Source organism: Diabrotica undecimpunctata, chromosome 1 (genome assembly GCF_040954645.1).
Source record: "Diabrotica undecimpunctata isolate CICGRU chromosome 1, icDiaUnde3, whole genome shotgun sequence".
Classification (NCBI taxonomy): Eukaryota; Metazoa; Arthropoda; class Insecta; order Coleoptera; family Chrysomelidae; genus Diabrotica; species Diabrotica undecimpunctata.
Genome location: NC_092803.1, coordinates 113,973,767 through 113,998,623, shown reverse-complemented (window position 1 = coordinate 113,998,623; position 24,857 = coordinate 113,973,767). Strand labels below are relative to the sequence as shown.

At 33.5% G+C, this 24,857-nt stretch overlaps 1 protein-coding gene across 2 annotated transcripts in view; it reads left to right on the top strand.

Moving 5' to 3' along the window:
• The window catches only part of Src42A (Tyrosine-protein kinase Src42A), a 318,614-nt gene that overhangs the window by 248,939 nt on the left and 44,818 nt on the right, over positions 1-24,857 (top strand). Inside the window, exon 2 of one of the 2 annotated variants that reach the window (XM_072547111.1) lies at positions 13,104-14,279. The exons of the other annotated variant lie outside the window; for it this stretch is intronic. Within the exon in view, the coding sequence (XP_072403212.1) occupies positions 13,156-14,279 (1,124 nt within the window). The 5' untranslated portion in view covers positions 13,104-13,155. The remainder of the gene's footprint in view (positions 1-13,103; positions 14,280-24,857) is intronic. 2 annotated transcript variants of the gene reach the window in all.

Genomic DNA, 24,857 nt, shown 5'->3' with positions numbered 1-24,857 from the left:
CATTTGAATCCAATCGTAACGTAGTAAGACCTTCATTTGTAAAAAAAATGTTCATAATATTACATAATCTTAAAAAATTTCAAAGGTTTTCAATCGTAATATTGATCTATATAATAAAAAAAATGTTAAGTATACCAAACCGTCCTTGATAATATAATTCTACTGCTATTTTACCATCCAGTAACAACCAACGCCTTCTAAGACAATAGTTCAATGTTGTGAATAACAATGAGATTAGCGACAATTATATTTTCTCTGTCGATGTGTGAGACAAAGACGGCTAGACTTTCAGTCGTTCCTATTAAGTGTACATACAAACAAAGTCATAATCGATAAATGGATATTATTGCTCATAACCTTGCATCTTTTTTCATATGATTGTTAATAAGCAGAAATAATTATTTATGACACACGACTTCCTAAAATACGGGTCCTTTGACAAAAGACGAATACATTTGTAATACTAATACTTTCTACAATTATAATAACCCACATTATACAAATTTTCTAACACTAGGTACGGCTAACGTATGTCAATGTTTTCATTTGTTTGCTTCTTTCTTTTTAAAGTTTCAAATAACAATCCAGTTGATAGGGCCTGTATAATCTCTTTAAGATCATAAAAATATTCTCGAATGTGGTCTACACACTGACCTATTATAACACTAATAACAGATATGTTATTACATCATTATTATCACATGTTCTAATATAGGCTTTCCTATCATGTGTTGTTTATGATCTCCCCAATCTGGAAAACCGCTAATAGAGATGATTTGTTGTTTTATCAACACGCAGATCAGGCAACAAAATAGGCTATAAATATTCACAAAAACGAGAACATTTAAATTGTGCTCCGTCTGATACAAACCCGAACTGGATGATACCACAATCTTCCCGTCCTTTAATTGTTGTGATTTAGGAAATCTTATGAAATGAAATCTCAGAAGAAAAGCTTTTTGACCTGACATTATCTTAAACTTCTAAAAATATTACTATAGTCTAAATTAAAAATAAACTATTTCCTAGTGGAATTAATCAATGTCCATATCTTTAAGAAATCATACAATAGAAATCGTGTGATTAGTGTAAAATATAATCAGTGAGTAAAACAGTTTTCGTCTTCTTCAGAAAATGCATCAGCCATAGCTGGATGGTATTGTCCCTTAGAATAATCGTTGGCGATGTGTTGTACGATAATATTTACTCCACACGGCCAAGCCTTTTTGGGGCGGAAGATTATTGTTAACCACTTGACAGCTGTCCCAAGGAAAATGGATCTTCAGGTATCTAAGGTACGTTCGACATGCAAAAGAAATGAAAATCGTCCACGAAGAATAACTGTATACCAAGCTCCTGAGACGAGTAGGAAAGGAAAACCAAAGGGGTTATGATGGGGAAAACGCTAGCTAGATATCTGTGTAGACGATTAATGTTGCTGTGACCATTGTGAAAATAGTCATATCGTTCTATATTATTTTAACTTTGCAAGTTAAGAATTAATTTGAAAAATAAATGGTACATAGACAAAGAAAACTGGACCTGAAGGGGTGCTGGTTTGAACAGGCAGTAAATAACACCCCCATGTGGTAAAACTGGAAGTATACGAGAATTTAAGAAGGAACAGGATATTTAAATTGAGAAGAATCGACGGAGTCTGTTGAATGATAGTTGGAATATAAAAAAAAGAAATAAAGCAATATTGAACAACTCAGAAATACTTGCTTTGACACTATGAAGCTCCTATCTTATGGCAAATTGAGTTTTAGTTAAAGATCGTCTCCCCCTCAGTTACAAATCCATCATAATTGTGTGATGACGTCTACAATGGGGTTATCGTTTCTTTTAAACGCTACCGTATTGCTCTAGTATGTAGGCTTGTAGACATAAGTGTCCCCAAATGTTTCTATTTTTATAATTTCATGGAACCCTCTTCTGAAACTTTTAGAACGTGTAGATACTAACAATCTTTAGATATTTACTGCCACGTGACTAAAACGTCTAAAAATGTTTTTTTTTTTTCACTGTGTAAGTTTTCAGCATTTCACAGTGTAAGTTCACTTTTGATGTTGAGTTCAATTGGTGTTAAATACATGTTGATACATAATTTAAATTAACCATATGCTCAAAAGTTTGTATAAATAATCATTGAAGCTTAATGGCTATTTGAGGGAATGAATGTTTCCGAATTTTCCAGCATCATCTCTTTGTTGCTTTTTGCAAATACGATCACCTCTATAACATAATGAGGGCATTAAAAATTGAGTATGAATATATGTATATGTTCAATCTAGAACCCGCTGGTTTCTCCCCTTCGCCTTGAGTATGTATATTACGACAGATAAATAATAAGCAAGAAAACTTAAGTAAGCTCTACTTAAAACAAATAAGGAAATTTAATAATAAATGTCGACATAAAGAGACGGAAATGTGACTTGTTGGATTCCTACACAGAAATGCAAGGCACTTGCCAAGCAAAAAAGATTTTATTCAGTATGTTTTTATATGCAATTTCTACCGCATGGAAATTCTTTACATTAACATTTATTTATGTCTTTATTGATTCATGTTTAGCACTAGAATTTATATTTTAACATCCTTTATGAATAACCGTTCCTCAATTCAAATATTAGATAAATAGCTTCCTAATTCCTTCAAGAAGGCAATATCCTTTTAGCTAGAAAATGTTCTAGTACCTAAAGAGACAACTTGCTAATTCTAAATAAGCTTTGCTGCGTATATAACTATATATAACATTTGCATACAATATTGTCAATACCTAATCGCCGATGACGCATATTTACAAGTAACCCATAAAGAAATCATCGCAGGTTGGCAGTTTTTTAAATGTTTACATTATCCCAATATGCGGACCTAAATGATTCGCAATTTTTAGATGGTTGTGTGGGTAACTCATGTGAATAGGAATTGGTGGTAAGTCTTAAATCGTAGAGTTATTCCTAAAACGTAAAGACTATTGGTAGAAAGCAAATTGTTTATTTATTTATAAATCGTAATATCAACAACAAAGGAATTATCGTCGGAAATTGTCTTTTTAAGTACGTTGCTTTGGACAAATTTGAGGACTCATCAGCGTTACATGAATATCTTTGAGACAAGTTATAGTTTGTCTATATAACTACATTGCGTCTCGAAGAAAACGGGCCACCCACAAAATATTTTTTTATGTATTTCTTCAGTTTCTTTTAATTTGTTTTATGTTAATCAAATTAAATGGATTATCCCGTGTACTGAGAAGCTAGACCGAGCCTGTAAAGGAGAATTAACAAATTCGCAAAACCTATTAAAACAAAAAAATCCTAGAGAAGTTTCGCGGAAATTATTGTTTTGAGCACTCGTTGAACTTTTGTATTGTTCTAAAGAGTTTTAGAGATATCTTAGTGTTTTTGGCCTCCTTACATCGAAGTGTATTTCTTAATAACGATGGAAAAATATCAAAATTCTGTTCATATTTACTGGAAAACGTAGCAAATAAAAGGGATGTGGCAAGACAATTGAATGTTAGTCGTTAAATTTTGCAGAGAGTTTACCAACGATTTCTTGATAACGGCTATCATCAGCGGCGTCCCGGTACAGCTGCTAAAAGGAAGACAACAGTCAGAAAATATTGCATTCTCACTATTGCTGCATTGCGATAGCTGAGTGCCATAGAGTTTGACAGCTTGCAGTCCAGCAACGGAGCCATTATTAACTGCTGCTCACAAAAGACTTGCATTTGCCCGTGATCACGTCAATTCTACAATAGACCGTTGGAAAAAATATTGTTTACGGATGAGTGTAGAATATCAATGTTTGGAAAAGATAATCGATATAAGGTGTATAGAAGAGCTGTCTACGCTTGGTCACATCAGGTTACTTTCGGTGGTGGCTTAATCATGTTTTGAGCAGTGATTGCTTTTGAGGCACACATAGACCTCGTCTTACTGGTGTAGGAGACCCTACACCATTTGAAGCCATACACGGCAAGGATTAAAATACAGCACCTTAAAGAGCTTGGTATTTCAAAAATGGACTGGCTTGTTCAAAGCCAGTCCAGTCCAAAAGACGTGTAAGACATCGCATACCTGCTCCAACAACATGTGAATAGCTTCGAATGGCTCTCATTGAGGAATGGACCAGTTTTATGTAAATCTTATCAGTGGAGATTAGTTCTGGTACCATATATAATTCCAGCTGGGAACACCTGTGATAGCCTTTACAGATGCTGTTCCTGTACTATTCAAGCCTCCTATCATATTTAGAAGCGCTTGTCTTTGTAGGGTGGTGAGAGAGAGATGAGATAGGTCGCACAAGATTGCAAAGCCGTCTTAGTCCACCAAAGTACTGAACCATGTGTAACTGTCGGCTATATCACTGATAAACAGATTCTAGTTCCTTCCCAAATAATTTCAGCTCACTCAGTCCAGTTAGCTTCCTTTTATTTGTAAAAGCTACTAGTTTAGTTTAAGAAGGGTTCACAGAAAGATTCTCTTTCAGGCATTAATTCTTTATGTAATGAAGGGATGTTCCACTAGTCAGTATTACATTATCGTCTGTAGAACTCTGGACCCAGATTCTTTGACTGCTAATCCCATGCACCATACCATCAACGTATATTCCATAATGTTGGTGACAATACACCCCGGTGAGGGCACCCATTAGTTGCTCTCAGGTTTATGAGAGCAACTAATAAGTTACTTTCATACGTATCTGTAGATAATATTCTGTTCTGAAGTATCTGAATAATCCACATGAACGTTGTGTTGTTGAATTTCTTCCTCATCAGTGCACTATGTACTGACTAGACAGCGCTATTATCAAATGCACCTTAGATTTTTAAGAATGCTGTAAGGGTGAAAACTCTTTTCGAGTTTCGACACCTTCTTGATACGCTCATTACCGCAGATGCAATTTAGTGGATTTTTAGCACCCCGGGCGGAGAGTATATTTTAGTAAACATTTTTTTGCAATGTTACATTAGTAACATTTTGTAAAATAACTTGGGGTTTCTTTCTTAAGGTTCGATAATAGTTGTCGAATTGTTTTGGTAATGTATTGGCTCAATGTGTCTGAACACGATCTCTAGATGAAAATGTTGTTTTTTTTTATTGATTTGTCTATTTAGTTGTGAAAAAGTGTAGCGTGCTATAGAGAATTTAATGTAAATTGTTCATGTGTAAATACTAGTAAGTTTATTATATATGGCCAAAAGGTTTGGCAATTGACAAAAGAATGAATGATTCTATATTAAAAAGATTTGTGTTAGTCCTCGATACTAAAAGTATATGTAGCGCTATCGAAAACTGTATCTAATAGAATTTATTAATCTTAAACGTTTAACGATTTTACATGAAACATAGTCTCATGATTCATGGCATTGAAACAATACTAATCAAATCCTGACAATAACTTATTAATTTGGTTTTTTGTCATACAAGTTACAGTTATGTATTTCTTAATCTGGCCCTCTAAATAATACTAAACATAACTAAATTCGAACATATCTTGAAATGTTTCAATTTCGAAATTTATTTTGAGTTGAAAAAGATATTTTATGCAGAATAATAATTTTTTGTGGCACTAATTTACAATTTTTTAGATAATTCGGCAACTTTTTGTTTTATGGTTAATATTTTTGATTTTTTATACATACCGTATTGTGAAGATTAACTAAATAAATAGACTCGTTGTTGAAAAATAGACTAATAACGCCTTTTTAAATTGACCCAGTGGTTTTTTTAAACTACTGTTAGTCTAGGATATTATTTCGCCATCAACTAGAACATGAGATGGTTATACATGGAAATAAAATCTAAATTTAGATCTCCTTATAAGTAGCAGGCTTCTTTTAAGATTGTCTAGAGTAAGCAACGGTATTTTGTAATTATTCTCATTTGATGGATGCCACTCGGATGGACGGCAATATGACGATTGGTCGGATGGGATGAGATGGAAACAAGTAGAACGAATATTCTAATAGTACATATAGATATAAACAATTAAATGACAGCAATAGAAAAAAAATGGCGATATTAAAGAGAACACTAACTAGTAACCTAATAACCGATAGTTTTTTGTTATGACATTCCATTACATTTTTTAAATATTTAATTTAATATTTTTTATACATTTAAAAGCAATTTATATGTCTACATGTGTAAATATTATGAAATAGCTCTTAACTCTCTGCGGGTAACGTGATTTCTTATAATATAGATGGTAACGTCGGTCTGTGACAACGACTTTTTTAGAAATGAATATCTTTGGTTCATGGTATCAATGCTGATTTTATGTTCATATTTTAATGTGGCTAAATTTGAACAATTATACATTAAACACTGAGCAATTCTTATTTACATTTGAAAAAAATATACGTTTCTTTTAGATACAAACATATATTGACAGACAAGTAAAAAAAATCTGACAAGGTTTTGGATACAAAATATCGACGAACCTATAGACAAGGGTTGAAATGACAGAAGAAAAAATAAAATTATATACCGGCATAAACTGAAATTATTGTCTTATTTTCTTCTCCACGGCACACAATGCATAGTCCAGTTAAATGTTTCAAACACTTATATGTGCCACACTGCCCACAAAGGAACCGGGTTTTTCTGTTTTTCTTACTGTTGCAGAACGTACATCTTACATACACATTATTCTGGATAGGTTGATTTCTTGTATGTACGCCACAAGTTTAGGCTGGTGAAAACGTATTACATGGCGCAGAACAATACACGGATACTCCTTGGTCAAAAAACTCTGTCGACATCTCGGTTAAGTAAATCTTATCGATTTGCGTTACTGCAGACTAATTCGACGATTATATCTGCCAAAAGATATATCCTAGTCTTATCAGAAAATTACAACATTTTGCTATACGTCGTCATGCCACTGTAGATATTAGTAGGCCCACTCGAATCACGTTCTAATCTATTGCAATGTGAGCTTAGGAAAGTCTTGTTTGGCGAACACATTTGCCAAATATAATCTGTCAAAAAATGCAATCTAATGAGCTTGCTGCAATATCTTCTGATGTCAGGAGAACTCATGATGCGGTTTCTTTGTGCATGTCATAAAACTTTATTGGACATTTGTATTTATCCTGAATTTTCCATTTTTCTATCGGTAACTTACAGAATTTGTTTCTCAATTTTTTTATGATCTACAAGACTGATTCACTCCAACCTGAGCGGCAACTTTAATCTGTGTGTGTGTGTCCTGATCGATTAGAGTACCAAGTGTAGTTTCTGATATTATTTATCGATTCATAATCTTTCACCAAAAACATTCTCAAAACTCCCCATTTTCTCTAATTTCAAGACTTCCCCAAAACAGTTAACAGATAAAAAACAAGCACTATTCAACCGTTGTTTTTGTCGATAACAAGAAACAAACTAAATTTTAGATAAAACAGTTTTCAATGTGTTTTAAATAATACGCAAAACTCATTTGAGTATGTATGTATTATCTACCCAGGGATGATGAGCTGCTTTATATTTTAACCATACAACTATGTTTCTTTGAAAACCGCCAACATTATATTAATCCAACAAGCATACGATTTGGTGTATTGTTCATTTTAAGTACGTGACATGAAAATAAGTTATACAAGTGAATCATAGTACGATGCCAGCAACAGTCAACATTTGAATGTTAGTGTGTAAAAACCTATTATGAACGAAAAGAATGCGTGCAATTGTTATTTGATGGTATAAACGAAAACTATTTGTTTCTGTCTTGGTATACTATGAGTCTTTCAAATCTATGAATTTAATCTATTGGACATAAATAGACACCACCTACCAAATAACACCACCTACCGGTGGTGATATATCTTTGAAAGCATTATTTGCTAGTAAAATTGGATGATACTCCCAAATTTCTCCACTAATTGAAGGCTTCTATGACACATACTTTGATTGACGACTAGATTTAGTCTTTTTCCAGTTTTAATGACGATTATATTTGTTTACCTATTACTGGTAAGAATACTATAATATTAGTGTCAATCTCATTCGCAAATCGTGTTGTTATGTCTTCTTTCAACATATTTTTCTTTATAGCTGTTATTTGATTGTACTAAACTATTTTTGTCTGTCTTGACCTGTTACTATAAATCTGGTGCGATATAGGGAACACATTTTGACACCATTTTTGATTGGTGTCACACGCGCGCGCGTACAACCCAGCCCCGAAGGACATGTGTGTTTCATTGGAATAGTAGGAACCATATACATGGTACATACCCCTAAGCTATGCCACCACCTCTCCCCATCGCAGGACAGATCGAGAGAGGAGGATTATGTACTGAATGTTACTTTGGATACCCTGGTTAATGGGACATCCTTTATTTTAAAATAGCTTTTCTCCCTATGATTTACTGAATTTAACTTAACTTAATCCCCAAAAAAGTTAATGTCTCTCTATCCGAATCCGTGTTCGGTTACTCAGCCGCCGAATTGGCAAAATAAAATTTAAAGAATGGAAAAAAGAAAAGTATTTTTTGAAGTGTGTAAACATTTAATTTCTAGCTGATCGCTTTCCACTTACAAAGCCATCTTCAGTGCTACGCTATAATAAAACAATGATATAAATAACTAATTTAAAGTTTACAATGTTTCACTTAAGTCAAGTATTTAAAGTATCACTACTAAAAGAGATCTCATAGTAGTGATCACAAATATAATATATGGTACCCATCCACGTGACCTGTATAAGCTGGTACAAGGTTCCAGAATTCTGGAATGGGTATCATGACAGAATGGAAGATGTACAATAAGCCGATTGGGTGCAATACGACCGGTTTCTAACAGACAGCACCCAGGAAAAAACTGGTTAGTAAAATAAAAGAAGTAAAATAATGTAGGGATTAATTTTTTTAGTGAGCGCAATACTCGTTTTCTTATATTTTTGGGGCCTACTGCTACTGCATACATTAGACTATCTCGTAGCTATTTTATTCTTGACTAATCTTCTGGATTTTCTCTATATCCAGCTAGCTGTTGTCTGGACCGTCTATATACCGTCCTTAAGTTTTCGCCGTAGTCTGTTAACTCTCGTAATATTCTGCTCGGATGCTTCCTGAGATCGTCAAAGATTTTGTCTTACAGGTCTGTCCCCATGCCACTGAGGCATATATTAGGGTTGGCAAAATTATGCAGTTTGCCATCCTGATTTTCTGCTTTGTTCTGATTCTCAGTCTACCGTCCGATTAGTGTGGAGAATTGACTCCTAAGTAGTTTGACTTTGTGGACCGTTTTATTCACGTATTCCGTGACTGTTAACTTTTTATTTAGTATAATGCCTAGATATTTAGCTTGATTTGTCCATTCAATCGAAGTATTGAATAGACTTAATTCTCTGCCTGGTCTGCCATTCCTTTGGAGATTGGAAATCATCAAGGCTATCCTGACCTTGTTTACAGCTGACATAAAGAGTTCATTAGTGGTACAGCCGAACCACTCTCTCAAATTACGCAACCATGACATTCTTCTACGGCCTTTCATTATATTTTGAAGTAATGCGTATTTATGTCCTCTCATCAGGTGACCCAAATATTCGAGTTTTCTTCCTATCAGAATCATGCAAAGTCTACCTATTTTTATAAGCTTGGCAGTGTTGTTAAGAATTGGGAGTACTACCTGTAGCGCGACTGAATTTAAATTCAGTTGGAAATAAATGAGAGAGAATTGAGATGGTTAGATCGACACAGGATCGGCAGAAGCCGTAGGACCGCAGCGTAAAACTTGTAGAAGTGGAGCCGTAAAAAACTAATGTAAAATATATATCAACTCAAATAATATATTTTTTAGTCTTCAGTCTTTTTCTTTAGCAATATTTCTTCACTTCTCTAGTCTCCATATTAATTATCGTTCATTATTTTGAATAATATCATTGATCTCCATTACAATCTGATTTTTACATGAAATTTGTCAATAACTTTTACATTAACTCCTAAATAATGGTTGTTACTTCTTCATAGTTAACCCTTTGCAATTTTCACGAAATATGCATTGCCATAAATATTGCAAACATTGAGTATGTAGTTGATATATATTGCATAAATTTAAATTCAAGTTTTATCGGTGAATTATTTTCGGTGCTTTTTTTATGTCGTGTCTAAACGTATGTCTCAGTAATTGTACAATTGTACATTATTCAACACCATGGGTTGTGTAAACCCATTACATTCCATTATATTAACATAACTATGAAACAATATGATAAATCTATATCATGTGTTACTACTACGTTCATTTAGACGTCATATTCTTTTCAAAACATATGACAAATATAGCCAATACATAAAATAATACAATCAGCTATGGGAGTAAACTAAAAACATTTTATTTTTACATGCGACGTTCAGATATGAGTATGGTTAAGTAATAATTGTTAAAATATTACAAAATATTTTAGGACAAAGTTTTACACGCGCAAATATTGAAACCACAACAATACAAGCGAAGGAATATAAACGTCAAGTAAACCACTGACGACCAACATAAGGTTTTCTATTTTTAACACTATACTAATATTACTAAGCTACTCAATTGATGTTTTTGAGCTAGAAATAAAAGAATTAATAACATCTACATATTAAAACATTCCACTCCGTCTTTTTTTACGGAATACACTGGCAGCCAGTGAGATATGTTTGTTTAAATTAATTTATTTTTGAGGCACACCTTAGAATTCCATTTTTAATCAATGATTGCGAAGTTTCCCAGCTATCTCACTTAGAAGTTGAAGGTTGGCAGTATTTTTCACTATATTCAAATAATTTACAACTGATAAGTCTCTACGAAAAACATTTCCAAAAGGTTATAGTAAAATCACGATTCGATCTGAACTCCACTAAAAAAATATTACTTATTTCATAATTTAAAAAGTCAGAGGAGTTTAGAGGGCGCCGATCTTGCTTTTATTACTTTACAATATCCTGTTTTAGCTACATTTTGTCTATTTTATGTGCATGCACTTTACCAAAAATTACGATATAAACAATTGAATTACGAATTTTCTTCAATTTTTGTTCAATGGGCCTTATTAAATATTATACATCAACATTCGAAAACTAAACACAAACAGCGGTATTTCGAAGGGTTTCCAAGCCGTCAGCACATGTTTGGGATCATTCGTAAGAAATCCCAGGACATGTAATTACAGGTCCCAAATATAGGTTGCTACAAAATATTTTGTAAGGGAACATAGCAGGCAAACGCAGTTCAGGACGAAGAAAGACTTCATGGAAAAACTTGCGAGATTGGTATGGTATTGAAACAAGTATGCTATTTAGGGTGGCAGCGAATAAAATTAAGATGGTAACCAATGTTCTGAAAGGCCATGGTGCATGAACAAGAGTAAGAAATCCACTGATACTGACTACTGACCGCACGAGTCGCATTGAAGGCTTCTAACGCAATATTCACTGACGCTAACGTCACGTTGTCGGAGTAGGGTGTGATACAAAAGATACAAAAACATAATCTGGATCATAATTTAAATTACTTGATTAATGATTCCGACAGTTTGCAAAAAAAAATCTAAAAACTCGTATAAATATTGTTGTCCTGAATAGCTACTGCTGTAGAGTTAAACGAGAGCTGTGGGCAAAGAAGCAAATCCTAGATATTTTTATCTATAATTCTAGATATTAGAAGCAAAACAATTTTAGTATAGGGATTTTTATATTACGCCTTGATTTTTATTAATTAAGAGAACCGCGTAAACCATGAAAGGTTATTGGCTTATGTACAACATAAAACGAAATGTTAACTAATTACAAATTATAGATTAATGGTTTAGGTCTACTTTAATATTAGTTTATGCAAGTTAGTAACTTCAGAAACTTCATTACTATTACTATAACGTAGTGCACTTTTAAGATCACTCGGTAAATCACTTTGAAGTCGTTTCAGATGGTAGAGTGGACAAGTGGACTTATGAAAAGGGACACACTATCGTGCCTCCTATTGCCTTGGAAAAGGTAGTCCAAGATACGCGAATTAGAGACGGCAGTATTATTCTGAAGCTATTTTCTTGTGGCATTTTAAAGTAATTACTATTTAAATGGGAATAAGCCACAATTAAAGGTTAAAGTACGTTTATCAACGTTTCAATTTCCACTTCGGAAATCGTTCTCAAAATACAAACATTAGGCAGTATTATTTACAACAGATCGATATAAATCTCGCGTAGCAAGTGAGATGTTGAACAATGTTTTATAAGTCTTGAAAACGGCGACAAAACAGGCCGGTCTAGTCATCATCGAAGATAAAACCAAATACATGCTTGTTCCAAAGGTTGAAAGGAGGTGAGGCCAACTTAGGGTTTTTAAAAATCAGATGGTAACAGGTCCCCAGAAACCGAACGGAATAATGACGAATCTTGGAATGATGATGATATACGAAAGCATACGAAACATATTAGGTCGAAGTTATTAATCAATGAGTATTAGAAAGAAAAAAAGGTGTAAAAAACACATTAACAGAATCGAAAAAATAAAAATGGTCTCAATTGCTCGATAAATCACCAATAGGACATCGGGACGTGGGCCGTCCCCGAGAGAGGTGATGCGATGACGTAAAACAGGAAATTTGTACAAAGTCAAGATAAGACAAGAAAAATAAAATTTTTCTTATTTTCGACTAGATATTTATGTATATATATGAAATAATCCTTCTTATCACAAAATAAATCAGCCAAGAAACGATGGCACATGACAGTTAATATTGTCAAAGTATGCTGTCAATAAGTAAGTGGTCTGTTAAAAACGCGATAAAAATGTTGATTGTTGATTGTTTTTATTTGAGCATGTGTTACGGAATATAGTAAAACATTTTATTGAAATGACCAATCTTTTTATAGTACTAAACCTTTTGTGACATAGTCACTCATTAAAAATGTGCTTGACTGTTTTTTATTGTTGCCTAAAGAATTTTAACTTAAAGAATTTACATGGTTTGAATTAGTGTCTGCTTAACAACCAAATAGCTGAAATATTAGTCATTGCAACTACAAAAAAGTATCCAAGGCATTGTTGAAATACCTATGTATCGCAGTTAGTGATTTTCTGTTTTAATTTTAATTTATAGCACCAAACCCCGTTGTGTTGCTGTGACTCATCTTTAATGCGTGGTCTGAAGAATGGTGAATCTAAACGGAGGGGTCGTTTGGTGCTACAGAGACAATAAATGGATCCCGCTCCAGCTGTCATCCATCCGACTCCATGGTGTCCTCACGCAGGCCCATTGGGCGACAATCTCAGACTTTCTCCGCCGGGTAGCCAACAAAGAACTCATCTTGCAAGAAAATGGTTTTACGGAGCTCACCGAAAAGCACAAAGAACTAATGTTCCAAGATATGGAAAATAAAAATATAATTAGTGAAAATGTGATAAAAATTAGTGATAATTCTAATGAACGTAAAGTTAGCTTAGGTCAAATTCCAGAAGATAAAATTGTGGAACAGCCCCGTAGGCCGTCGATGCCAGAATTAAGGTCCTTAGAGAAAGATAATCTATTTATTAACAATAATTTATTAAAGCCTCAGACTGATCTAAAGACTGATAAATTATCTAATGGAAATGATGAGATAGTCCTAAGGTTACTTAAGAAATACTGCAAATACAGTAAGGATGCTTTAGATAACGATATAATTAACGCAATTGAGAAGATCCCCGACGAAGATATTTCTAAGAAAACCACTAGAACAGAAATAAAAGAAGAAGAATTTAAGCCGAGACGAAGAAAGCTAGGGTACGTTCCTACTGAGGAAAAGATTTATGAAAATCTAGATTTTCCGTTAGATTCTTTAGAAGAAGACAAGAACGAACATGTTATCCGCTGGTTAAAGCAACAAAATAGCCAGATCAGTTTCGATAGCATTCCTACAAGAAGACATTCCGTGGAAATTGGAATATCATCCCCTACGGATAGCAGAAAAAGCAGTCTGATCGAACGAAAATCATCTTCGTCTGGTTTCGAATCAAGGAAGTCTAGTATCACGACACCTTCGACCCCAGAAAGCAGAAAGTCTTCTTGGTGTGATAGTACTTTTAATAGCCGAAAAAGTAGTGTAGGTTCGACTAGTAGTTGTTCGGAGTGCGAGGAGGGAGAGGGTCTAACACAATGGCAACGGTTTCTGAAGAAACATCTTAGTTCGAAGAATTCGGAAAAAAGGTTAAAGAAGCAAAGACAGGCGTGGAGTAGAAACAGACGGAAGTTGAGTTCACCTGCGGACATCCAAAGTTTTGATATCTTCAGCCAATTGTAAGTATTAAACAGAATTTTTTTATTGTGAATTTGACTTGTTTCCACTGTTGATAACAAATTTTAAAATAACAGTTCATTCAAATTGCCATAGTACAGACATCGTTATGGGTTTAAATTTTAAAGGGTAGTACAGAAAGGCAAGAAATAAGCTTTTAAGACGGGGCCAGAAATAAATCTTAGGGGGGGGGAATAAGAAATTAATTTTCGTACATATTTATCAAACAATGTGCTATTTTGAATAAACAGATCAATTGCAATCCAAACCGTGAATTGTCTTGACGAATTATGTATAAAATTCTTTTTATTTCACAACTAGAAATTATTTACCAGCAAACAAATCTTTTGCGAGAGAGAGAAATGCAACGTACAAATGAGAACTTTTTTTCGATGGAAAGAATTTTTTAATATTAGCATTGCCTAATATAGGAAACATTCAATGAGGTTGTATTATAGTAGAGATGTCAAAAAGTTGACTAGTTGAGGTATCAAATATAAAATTCTAAAAAAAAACAGAGTGAGGAAAATAAGTAACAAGTACAGTGAAAGATTAGTTTAAAAATAGGTGATGGCTAAACTAAAATTTACAAAAGGCACAAGTATCATCGGAAGTTTTCCTTGCTTTCCTTTAGGTATTTCCTCGTTGAACTTTAAACGAAGCTGATAATAAAAACCAAACACAGTTTCAGTTTTATTTCCTAAGATATCAACGATTAAATTTGAAAAAAATAGCATAAATAATTAATTGATAATTTTATAAAATTAATTGTACTTTAAAAAGTAAATTTTCTGATCCATTAGAGACAGTATAGGTACTAATGTTGGAGTGTTAAGCACGTTAGGTGAAATAATTGACTTCACGTCGGAGAGTGAGCTACCTTCTCGGGCGTGAACGTGAGCAATGGAGTGTGAGCGTGACTCACGACAACTCGCGATTGGACGCTCCCCGCCTATTGCATCAGTTGCGACGGTTTGCGTTACGGGATAATCTCATTAATGGAGCGCAGTTGCAGTATTACGCATATTTGAGGTTTGCACTTTCGACTGGTTACATATCATGTTTTATTATCGCTGAGTCAGAATGAAATCGAAAAAGGAAATTAAACAAGATTCTGAATAAACATAAAAGTACCACAAATTGGCGATATCTCGGTACATATAGCCGGATCATTACATTATTTATAATCACCGTCATCATCATTGACCAGAAAATGCGGTGTTTAAACGTTAATTGATTTTGATGGTATTTCGAAAAATTACCATTTTCTGTAAAACTTGTCAACTTTAATCGTCAATATCTCATGGATTGATATTTTCAATAAAATGAGTCACTAAACTGTATTTCAATAAACGTAAAGATAGAAAACTTAATAAACCTCAAACTAAGCCTCTTCAAGATACACCAATCATATCAGTGTAACAATCTCCATATCCGAATAAACAAGAATATTAGAATACTGAAGAAAATGAGAGAGACTTAGTGTAAAACCTGAAATGATATACCAATAGTTGTTTCGTATTATACTTATGTCTATGGTTGCCTCAGATGCTGTGTTGAAACCTGGCCAATGCATTCTAGGGAGTTTAATTAAAGCCGGTTCAATTCTACGGGTATATTAAAAGAAGAGTAAATAAATACCTACACTAATTCTTAACATAGTATGCCACTTAAACAATAATAACATTGCAGTAATAGGAATAAATAACGAGACCACCGGAAGAATACTAGCACCATACGGGATTAATCAAGAAGACGTCCTCAGTCCATTCCATTCAAGTTAATTATGGATAAAATAACAGAAAAAGTTGCCTCCCTGTACCTAGGATAGAAACTACAGCACAGCTCACTTAGCATGTTTTACTGTGTAGATGACTGAGCAGATGATTAGGGACTTTTTAATACCCCCCCCCCTTCCTTCCTTCGTCGTCCCACTTTTTAGTGATTTTTTTAGAAAAACTAAAACTTTATATTCGAATGGATCTGATACTTCGAAGAATTTTTGAGCATATACAATTCAACAAAATGATAACAAAATGTGCTTAATGAAAATTTCTGAGAAATTATAAACGTTTTGGTTTATAACAGTGCGTTCGTTTATGCGAAATTCGTTAAAAATGCGGAAAATTTTGTAAAACGTCCTTCAAAATTTTCTTGAGAATAAGAAAGATAATGTTTATTTTATGTAACTGTAGCTGAAAACTGAATCCTAGTGTTTCCCAGCTAATATACATAAATTGGCCGTAAAGAAGCGAAATCCCTCTTGGTAATATGCTAATAAATACCTTAATACATTTTTTATTGCACCAACATTCTGTACGTAATATTATTACATATACACATATATATATATATATATATATATATATATATATATATAACATGTACATATATATGTACATATATATATGTACATATATATATGTACATATATATATGTACATATATATATATATATATATATATATATATATATATATATATATATATATATATATATATATATATATATATATATGTATGTATGTATCATTTTCCATATTACGCCACCCCCATTGTTGATATTACTCTAGCGTATTATCCGGGGAGTTTTAAAGTAAAGTTGTTTGTATTTTCTAATATCCAAAATGCATTGCGCCTGCCTATACTCCGTAATTGAAAACGTGGATAGGTGGCATTTGTTTCTCTCTTTCAGTTTACCTATCATAATTTATGAGCTGAAAGTGTACCGTTTTAAAACGTTTATTTTAAGTTTCAACTTTTTTGTTTACTAATTTTTATTTTCGTGAGACAGATCTAAAAATACTCTTTTGAAGTTCCCATTTTCGTTTATCGAATTATAACCCTTTAATTGGGAAGTTATCTCTTCTATATTTTCAAATATCTGTGCATATTTTTGTGTTTGCCGTTCTCTTCGCCTGACAAGGATCTTATTGTTACCTCTTACAGGGTTCTTGACGACGCGACGGTCGCGATCCTTTACTGATCGCTTGATTATCTATCTAACTTCGTATCTTTTTATTAACTTCACACATTAATTTGTTAAATTCATTTCACATTTATTTAAAATAGAGATAATAAACTTAGATTAGATTCGTATCTTTTATTTTTGTAAATATACACATAAATTTGTACAGGGCATTTATACTAAATATACCTTTTTAATGTAGTGTGACACATTTCTGATTTTTTTTGTATGTTTTACACCTTTTAAAAATTTATTCACATATAACCCCCTTAAAGTTGTATTTGTTTCCGTTTCTTTTTATATTGATATTAGTCTTTCTTTATCTTAAATTAATTATTCATTATTAATCATTCTTAAAAAAAATATTTTTTTTAATAAAATGTTTTTAGTCAATAATATTTCTTGAAAAATGTATGCATATACTGCTGAAACGCTGAAAGAAAATGTGAATAAAAAATTTCACCTTTTTTATGAACCTGAGGCCAAAAAATTTTAATATATATATATATATATATATATATATATATATATATATATATATATATATATATATATATATATATATTTCTTAAGCTTAAATTTCTGATATTTCAAGGAGCCATAAATTATCTCCCTGCATTTTGTTCGAATCCATTGATCCGTTGACGGACAAACGCCAGCAAGCCGTCAAAGATAAAATAGCATGGCGCCATAAGAATGATTATGGAACCTAGTCGGTTGCTGTTGATGACCGCTTTCCTCATTCTTGTTTTGTAATAGACTCATAAACTAGAGAAACTTCACAATTACCGCAATTAACGATGTCGAATACCAAGCTTATCCTGTCTATATGCGTGTGTGTTTTTTTCACGTGCCACAATGCTTTTTATCGTACATCTATTCCTAGCCATCCACTGAAAGCGTGTTGTCCAATTCTTCCAGTAAGGGACATGCTTTCAAAAAAAAAACAAACAATATTTTTATCTCAGCAAGATATATTTATAGGTCATTCACTTGAAACAGGTGGTTTTAAAAGGCGTGTTATTCTAACGAAAATTTCGAAGAATATCTGTAGTTTTTAAATTTAAATCTCCTATTAATAACGCGAAAATGTGTGTTTATACTAAAGTTTCCTTAAATAAGAAATACTTGAAATATCAATGAGTAGCTACTTTAATTGTTGCTCTGGTCTCTTCGTCCCAATCTGTCCTGAAAATTAAGAAAGCCACTGTAAATGTGGGGGTCACTTAGGAGTAGATGCAATCCATCATTTTTATCATCAAAATAAGGAAATCAATCATCACTGAATAGAATAAAGTTAAAACCAAATTTTTGATAATTGCAAAGAAACTTATTAACAATGCCAATGAAACGAACAAAACAAATAAAAATCTACGACTAGGTAGGAATAAATATTAGCGAGTGAAATGAAATTACGAGAAGTAAAATTAAGAATAAAAACATGGATCAAATTTTATTCATCTAAACCTAAGCTTAAAATTGAATCTATGGACTCTAAAATATTTTCCCGGTCTTATTGTATGATATTGTATTATTGTATGAGGCGTGGAACATAACTCTGCATGAACTGATTTGAAATGTAACCCAGAAAGAGATATGTTGAACTCAAACGAGAAAACTATAATACTAGGTATATTTTACACGTCGAGATAAATACCAACCGCTACAATTGATTATACAAAAAGAGATTCGGAAGGAAAAGTGTTGAAAAGAATGTAAAATAATCGTTTTCTTACATTAAGTTGTTCTGAGCAGCGCCTCAAGGCCTAATTCCCTGTTAGGCGCAAACGATCTTTGAAGGTGCAGTTATGCGATTGTCGTGTGCGTCCGACGCAAGCAGCAGTAGCAAGTGACGCACTGTACACATCACTGGACGCACTGGTCAAATGGTACCCTCTCCTCCAATTCTTGCTCTTTTATTATATGAGGATAATCCCGTCTCTGTATATGCTGTTCAGTTTAGTATCAGCTGTTTGTTAGTCGCAGGCGTCAAATGCAAAGGACAGTCGCATAAGAAAGACTGCATCTTAGGCATACGCGTATACATACTGCGTTTTTGCTTCGCCACGACTATCGACTAAGTCACCGGCCTCGCCCTGATGTGTCAGAGCGAGGCCGACGATTTACGTCGGCAAAGATAAACAGAAAATCTATATGTACGATCAGAAAAGAGCCACTCCATAGTAAAATTTCTACGACACTGACCGTACCTCCCCTAGCCGTGTCCGAAGTGTTGGACGTGCGGTGTATCAGCTTTCGATTTTCTTTGACCCGGGTAGATTTATCGACAAACAACGGGATAACACTCGCTGGCCATAAATGGACAGTTTTGTCCTATCCCAGGTAACGTAAACCACAAATATTGAGAAGAAAAACTGTATTCCACGTTGTGTTGGTTCCCGTCTTTATATTTTGTCTTTTTCCATTACGTATTTTCTATTTCTCTTCGCCGATGAGGAACACCACCCCACGTTCTGTCAGATCGCACCTTTAGTATTTCTAGTGACAGTGGTGGGTCATTCTATGATATTATTAAGTCTTCCTATATGCGGTTTTATAGCGTTTCTTCTGATGCGCTCATTTCACAAGAAAAAGTAAGTTTTCCTCTAAATAATAATAAAAAAACTGCTACCAAATGAGTACAATTTTAACAAAAATAAAGCACAGTACACCATATTTTCGGTTTCAATGATACTTATACTATATTAAAAAAAAATAAACATAAAAATGTTTTCGTATCAAATCTTCGTAACAATCAACCAATTGATCTTAATGCTGGTAAAAAGCACAATTACATACCTACTACAATTCAACAAAGTTAGGAATATAAAACAGTGACTCAAGTAATATTTTTGTATGGTGTAACACATTGGTGGAATAAAAACCCCAACTAATAGAACTGCGAAACCGATTAGCATTTTTCAAAAAGACGATTGATGTATTCTTCTAACGAAAACTGTAACGATTTCTAGTTATTGGAAAATACAAGTGATATGTATCAGTAACAAGTCAGTAAATAATGTTGGCTTTTAACATTACAATTTAACGTTTCAAATGGGAACACTGCGTTCATATGTCGATAAATTAGCCACCACTCCGGTTTCGGCACCGGAAGCGCATTGTATATTCTTTCCGGAAAGCCGTGTGAGGTCGAGGTTGCGAGTTTTATTGAAAAAATGTCCCCGTTTTCTGTCAACAAAGTCACCAAATAGAGTGTGTTTGTGAATATCAATACATTGTTTGTTTTGAATCCTTCATGGCTGTTATCGATACAATGCGGTTGCAGTGGAAAATTTTATTGCCGCTATAATTTTTTTAATTCGATGATGATTGTTTCTATTAACTCCTTAAGCTCGCTTATTGTATTTTTATTGCTTGTGGGTAAACGCAGTTTTCTAGAACGGTATTCTAAAATTGCTTTACAATAACAAAGCAAGTACAATTACTTGGAATTGTTGTTATATAATACATATTTTACCTTAATTTGAACGACCTAATTATGTGGGAAGTGGGTATTAGCTTAATGCTTAGTTTAAATGTCTCAATATTCAGTATGTTCAGAATATCTTAGATAATCTAGAAGATATTAATTTGCTTAAAAATTGGCATGTGAGAGAAAATCCGCTTTTGTCGCTCTCAATTACTTAGATCTGAAATAAGCATGCCCCCTTTTTCCAATATTGTCCAGAGTTTATTTAAAACAGAATATAAGACATGGAAAATAAAACGTATAAATATAATCACAGTGGTCACGTCTCCATCGATTAATTTATTTATATCCTGATTTAAACCCAATTACGCTATTAAATGACCGACTTTGGAGTGTAATTTTCCTCGTCACGACGGATTCAAATCGTGCAAAATCGGGGGGCACAGGGCGGAGCCGAAGAACAACAGAGCGACAAGATCGTTGACTAAGGTTGATGGCTCTAAAAGACCGCTTCTCCACTACCAGGTGTCTCCACTACCAGCGAATCAATGCTTTACAGAACATGAAAGATCAAGTGTAGTCTTTTTTCCTCCCTCACACTGGGTGCTACCTCTAATCTTCTTGAACAAAAAGAGAAATCAAACGATTTCTACCTGGCGAAACCGAATTCAAAATTTTCCCACTGTGCTTCCTAAAACTTGCGAAGCAAACAGCTTGATAAATTACTCGGCAAGTGAATCTAAAATTGCATTCTACATGCCGTTCATCATGGTCAAAATTCGTAGTGAATTCAGTTTCTGGTACTCCAACCGAAGTAAAGTAATAAAACATAATGACGGTATTAGACTTTTGTTTTGATACAGGGCAGCGACAGCCGGTTATACGTATTTCGACCTTTAGGTCTCCTCAGAGCGGTATAGCCACTACTCACTAATCTTCTTGACTTGTACAGTGAACGATTGGCTTAGGACCAGTAATTGAGTGGGGTTGTCTTTAGTGATTAATCTCCATTCTGTTTAGAGGTGCATGATGGTCGAGCCAAGGTCAGAAAAACACGTAGTGAAAGACTAAATCCAAAGTTTTGGTCAGAAGAACACGTAGTGAAAGTGGTATATATATGGAAAATAGTTTTTTGTCGAACGGCACATGCAGGTCACTGTTGAGTTTATGGCGTGGAGTGCCATCGCTTATTATTCAAGGTCACCTCTAGTCTTCGTCAGACGGAACGTGACAACCTCGTCTCATATCCTACGTTCTTCTTCTTCTTAACCTTCTCAAGTCCATTTTTGGACATAGGCCTCTCCCAACTCCTTCCATCGATCTCTATCCTGAGCAACATACTTCAAATTTGTTCTGGCTATTCTTTTTATATCGTCCACCCATCTCATCTGTGGCCTTCCTCTTGGTGGTCTACCTGTGTAAGGTTTTCAATGTTGTATTGTGGCGTTCCAACGTTGGTCTTTTTGTCTAGCAGTGTGACATGCCAAGCTCCATTTGAGTTTGGCAATTTTTGTTGTGATATCCTCAACTTTTGTTATTGATCTTACGTTCAGACGCTCCAATATCCAATTTTTTAAGGCTATACATAGCGAGAGTCACCATTGACGTCTTTAAACAGCCTAATGTTAATATTTTGACGTGGTTCCCGAGATCTTCAGATATATGTCCAGTTAAACACGTGTGGAAGATGATGAGTCGTAGACTTCTTAATTTAGAGCGTCCTCCTCAAACTTCGGGAGGAGTTAATTAGGTCATGGAGCGAGTCCAGGCGCATCCATGAATGTGTTGCCACCGAGATGCATCAAAATATATTCTTCATTGATTTACGTACGTTAGTCGTTTCAATCATATGGAAATTTTGGTCGTTTGTTTATTTTGCCCTCTATAATAGTGCAAAATATTTTTAAAATTTAATAATTTATAATGAATGTTCGGATTTCTATGTCACTTAGTATATATTTTGATAGCAGTTTTAAACTCTTTGATTTTATTAGATTGTATTATTTACTCCAATATTTTGTGGATACTTTTCGGAAGTTTTCAAATAAGAGTTGTTATTTTAATTTGTTCTTAAAATTGCCGTCCACTATCCTGCCGAGTAGACAATACTCTAAAGTCATGACAACATAAATTTGAACAACTGTTCGATATCAAAAAACAGATTTAATGGGTAAAATCAAATATCTAAGACATACACCATGCACTTTATAATGTGTATATTATATAAGAATCCGTTTAAGATGTACTGACCTTGCATGCTTAGTTTTTCAGATTTGATGATTTTATAATAGTTACATTAATCATATTGTATAATTACTTAGTTTATTGTTCAAGACGGAAATGGGACGAAAAATGTTTCTCATGTTTCCGGCTGACTATCTCATTATATAATCAAGATGCAATCTCTCAATCTCATTAATTTTTAATCAAACGACGAATTAATAATCGTTGTGTTTATTACAAGTACAAGGAAATTGATCTGTTGAGTCGAGTAGTCAGTTACTAATAGTTCAAAAACTGTTAAAAATGCCGTCTGTTTTTTCAGTGTATTCCGACAATTCTGACTATTTCTGTTCTGGTTTTTGTTCTTGTACTTTTAATTGTTGGTGTTGCAATATGTCCGCAATCCACCGATTATCTGCTGCTTTGGATTTTTTCTATTAAATCACTAGACATTTAGATGTTGTATTTCTTTGCTATCCCTTAGTCATAATTCTCTATAGGTGTGGGCTATTTATATAAATGTGTTCGTATACTTTTCTACTTTTTGTTTAGGTTCAAAAATTGATTCATAGTTTTTCATGAGTTATGAACTAATACTTTTGATATCCACCTCTTTTTTGACCATTGTGTCGTTTTATCGACAAAAGTTTTAGTTTTAGTTGATCAGGATGTGAGAATCATTACCAATTTATATCGTTATTAGAAATCCATATTATGAGTAGACCAACAAAAATCTAAAGCGATACTGATCTACTACATCAAAGGATGTGTACTGTCCACTTCACTTTTTAATATGTGCTCACAAGATTTGTTTAAAGAGGCGAGTGATCTTAGACTGGCATCTCTGGATAATCATATTGGATTTGATGGTACAACCCTAAGTTTTAATTGCATATAGCTTCTGGACCTTCTGCCGATTAGCCGGTACAGTTCTTTTCTTCATTACATGTTCGTTCCATGTTCTATATGTATTTTATGCTTGTAAAGTTTAAAATTTCAGTATTGTTTGGATGAAGTCACTGTGTATAGGATGTTTGAAGCGATTGTAGGATCATCATGTGACGTTGTTATAGCGGGGTTATCAGTAAAACTTTCTGTGACTGAATTTCTGTTTGTACGTAGGTTTGTAGGGTACTAGAAGTGGTCCAAGGAAACTTACTTGTGGAACACCAGCTTTTGTTGTAAGTTTGTCTATACTGTTTCTTTGACACTTACTCTGAAATTGACTTATATCTTAAAATACTTGTGTGCCGTATTTTCATTTCAATGTTAATTTATTTCACAGTTTACTCTATGAATTAGTTAATCTTTAAATATATATTATAATTTTATTATAATTGTGTTATACTTATATTATAATATTTTGCGGATATTTCTTGTATTCTCTATTAGGATTCTTCCAGCAGCTTTAAGAGCACTCTCCTTTCAGTAAAAGTTGTTACGAAGTTGTAATCATACAATATTCTCTGTTTCATTTGCGCCTTCCGATTAATCATAAGCATCAGAGTACTACGCCGAGTATTCACATTTCAGTAATGCCTTGTACCGAAATTGGCAAGTTCCTAATTGCACTTCCTTATTGGTCCTCATAAAAATTCATTGTCAGTCGTTTAAGACTAATTATCACCAAAAAATACTTGCAACCAGGATTGGCACTGATCGGAATACATAGTGTAGTACAATATGTTTTTGCGGTGTTAATTTAAACCTTGAACCTTTGGAGTGTTTGTATTATGGAAATATTTTGCGAACGATTTTTATAATTTCTACCATAACTACATAATCACTTAAAAGATGTACTAGAGACAGTTATGGTTAGAAAAATATATATATATATATATATATATATATATATATATATATATAGTAGATAGGGAGTTAAATTTGTTAACATTGGCATATTCAAAGAGAGTAATAATTAAAATAAATTTATTTACATTATTTACATTATTTTTGTAT